The sequence below is a fragment of the Stegastes partitus genome, unplaced genomic scaffold (genome assembly GCF_000690725.1).
Source record: "Stegastes partitus isolate 25-593 unplaced genomic scaffold, Stegastes_partitus-1.0.2 Scaffold2996, whole genome shotgun sequence".
Taxonomy (NCBI): domain Eukaryota; kingdom Metazoa; phylum Chordata; class Actinopteri; family Pomacentridae; genus Stegastes; species Stegastes partitus.
In genome coordinates this window covers 2,575-5,741 of record NW_007580727.1, presented here as the reverse complement: position 1 = coordinate 5,741, position 3,167 = coordinate 2,575, and the positions used below count along the sequence as shown (strand labels likewise).

The 3,167-nt window shown below is 35.2% G+C and overlaps 1 protein-coding gene across 1 annotated transcript; it reads left to right on the top strand.

The window, feature by feature from the left end:
• Window positions 1–435: 435 nt before the first annotated feature.
• LOC103375818 (sialoadhesin-like) lies at window positions 436–3,137 on the top strand (the record flags this gene model as incomplete). The annotated part of the gene is made up of 6 exons (XM_008306129.1): window positions 436–502; window positions 1,395–1,450; window positions 1,559–1,888; window positions 2,036–2,189; window positions 2,452–2,507; window positions 2,806–3,137. Coding segments are annotated over exons 2-6 (918 nt in total), but the record flags the coding sequence as incomplete, so codon positions are not given.
• Window positions 3,138–3,167: the final 30 nt, after the last annotated feature.

The window sequence follows — 3,167 nt, the reverse complement described above, 5'->3', positions numbered from 1 at the left end:
ATCAATCTATAAAATATGAAAATGTGAGAATTTCAGAGTCAAAGTAATTAACGGTTAAAACCATCAAAGACTAATGATCATATCTGATGAAGACCAAAGACTAAAAACTAATAAAGACTGAAAGAGGAATTCACTGGAGGGATTGATAAACTTCATCTGACATTAATAGAAGATTCATTTAGTGACTATCTTTGATGGTCTGTTTTTAACATGATGGACCCTCACAGGTTGATCATCACTCATTTCATCTATGCAGCAAAACCAAAGATTCTTCTTGAACATTATCACTGAGTAAATATGAATGTTTATCGCATATTCACTGTGGGAACAAAATAAAAAGCGATCTTGTTTAAAGTCATTTCTGGTAAAAACTCTATCTCATTCTCGCCCTCTTTGTGGCATTTTTGTGACTTCCTCATTTTTAGGTGTAGTTTTCAGTGCTTCTCTGAAATGTAACCTCACTTTTGAAGAACTTGACTCCTCTGCAGACCTCATACAACATGTAAGTCATCATACCTTCAATAATACACAATTGAAGATTAAAACCGAACAAAAGGACAGCATGATGTTCTATGAGTCCTTGAAATACTTCAGATTAATGATAATATTGACAAAGTTAAAGGTAAAATGGTGGGACTTTCATTGCAGCTGATGTTTTTGACATTTTGACACTTTCAAGCTGTCAGTCCGTTGGGTTTTATAGATTGTTGCTCGTGAGTGTTTCTTTGTCTAATCCTGAACACAGATTAAGAGATTAATTTATGTTGAGATTAAAAAAAAAAAAAAAAAAAATAGAACAGTTAAATAAATGTCAGAAAATGTTTCTAACTACAACCATTTTGACTTCCTCTTTTTTTTTTTTTACTGACATTTTGTGTTCTGAGCATTTTTACATAAAAGCAGTTTATTGTTTGTGCATAATATTCCTGCTATGACTTTGGAGAGCTGAACATTGATCTCTGCAGTCAGATTATATGTCAGCTTTAGCTTTTTACTAAATTGTCCTGATCACAGTTATTAATTAATGCACAAATTCATTTAACTGGTACATACAGGTTTAGAGACTCATTATTCTAAAAGCAATATTGATCCTCTGTTTCCTCAAGTGAGTGAAAGATATTTGCTTCTGAGAGTAAAATAAATCTTGAGATTCAGTTGACAAATAACTGAAATGATCCTTTGAGTGACTTTTCATTTAATTTAAGATAAAATTACTCTAGCAGACGCTTTTTTTCACATTTGTAATTATTAGTAAAAAAGACAAAAGAGTTTTTTGGTAGAAATCTTAAAATATCACATTTCAAACTGATGTTTAACGACTTAAAGAAAGAAATAAACCAACAATGCAGTCTCATTTATGGACTTAACACTGTTTTACACTTGACTTTCTCCAGACAAACAAAGATGCTTGGAGCTTTGACTTCTCTTCTCGTCGGCTCTCTGCTGCAGGGTGAGTTCAAGAAACTTTTTTTTTTTTCTCATGGTCTAACAAAAACTCTGTATACATTCAGTAGATCACTGAATTTTCTTCTTTAAAGAGTTGTGTTTTGCATTTCAGGTGTCCTGTGTGGAGAGTGGAGTTCCTTTATGCCACAATCTGTAGAAGTTGTGAAAGGATCCTGTGTCACCATCCCCTGCTCCTTTGACATAGCGAATGGCTTTGACACAAACCTAAACAATGAATGTGAAGCAATATGGAAGAATACAGCAAATGATCCAAAGTTAACTACAACTAAAGCAATGACAGGAGACTTAACAAAGAAAGACTGCACCTCAACCTTCGATAATATTACTCCTGATTACAGCGACCAGTATTTCTTCAGACTGGAGTGTCCAAATCCACTGATAATGAGTTTTACAGGAACTCGTGTGCGTATAGTAGTTACAGGTAGGTTCTTACATCCATTTACAGACAGTTCACAAAGTATGATTGCAGAGCCGCCTTGACCTCGTTTTGAATTTACTGCATTTTACAAATCACATTTAAAATCTTAAACTGTTGTTCATTCATTGTCTAATCTAATCTTCCATCCAGATGTTCCTCCCACACCGACCCTGACTCAGTCTCCTCTGGAGGTGAAGGAGGGATCCTCAGTGAGTCTGACCTGCTCTGCTCCGGCTCCCTGTTGGACTCATCCTCCAACTCTGACATGGACCCCCAGTCTGGGTGACGCTCNCAGAGCCCCAAGGTGTGCGATGGCCAACAATTGTACAGCGAGGACCCGACCAACGCTGCTTACAGCTTTAATTTAAGATAAAATTACTCTACGAGACGTTTTTTTTTTCATTTGTAAAGTTTAATTATTAGTCATGACAAAAGAGTTTTCAGATAAAATCTTAAAATATCACATTTAAAACTGATGTTCAACAGCTTAAGGAAAGAAATGAACCAACAAATGTGATCAGTTTCTTCTATAAACTTAACACTGTTTTACACTTGACTTTCTCCAGACAAACAAAGATGCTTGGAGCTTTGACTTCTCTTCTCGTCGGCTCTCTGCTGCAGGGTGAGTTCAAGTCATTTAACATCTATGTCTGTGTGAAGATGATTGAAAGTTAAAATAATAAACTCTTGCTAATCTGAAAGATTCATACTTTGGTACTTTAATATCTATAACAATATCATTCAAAATAAAAGATGCAGCAAACTTCCAAAATCTCTGGTTTGGCATTTTCTTAAATGTTTAACAGGATTTTTTTTTTCTCTCAAGCTCTACCAACATCTCTGTATAAATTCAGTAGATCACTGAAATTCCAATAGTTTTGTTCGTTTTCTTCTTTAAAGAGTTGTGTTTTGCATTTCAGGTGTCCTGTGTGGACAGTGGAGTTCCTTTATGCCACAATCTGTAGAAGTTGTGAAAGGATCCTGTGTGACCATCCCCTGCTCCTTTGACATAGAGAGTGAATATGACCCATACCTAATTAATAAATGTGAAGCAAAATGGAGGAAGAAAGATAGCGAAACCGAGATCGCTGCTAAATATCAGATGGAAGGAGACTTAACAAAGAAAGACTGCACCTCGACCTTCAATAATATGATTGTTAATAACAGCAACCAGTATATCTTCAGATTGGAGTGTCCAAATTCACTGAAATGGAATTATAAAGAAAGATTTGTACATATGACAGTTAAAGGTAGGTTCTTACATCCATTTACAGACAATTCA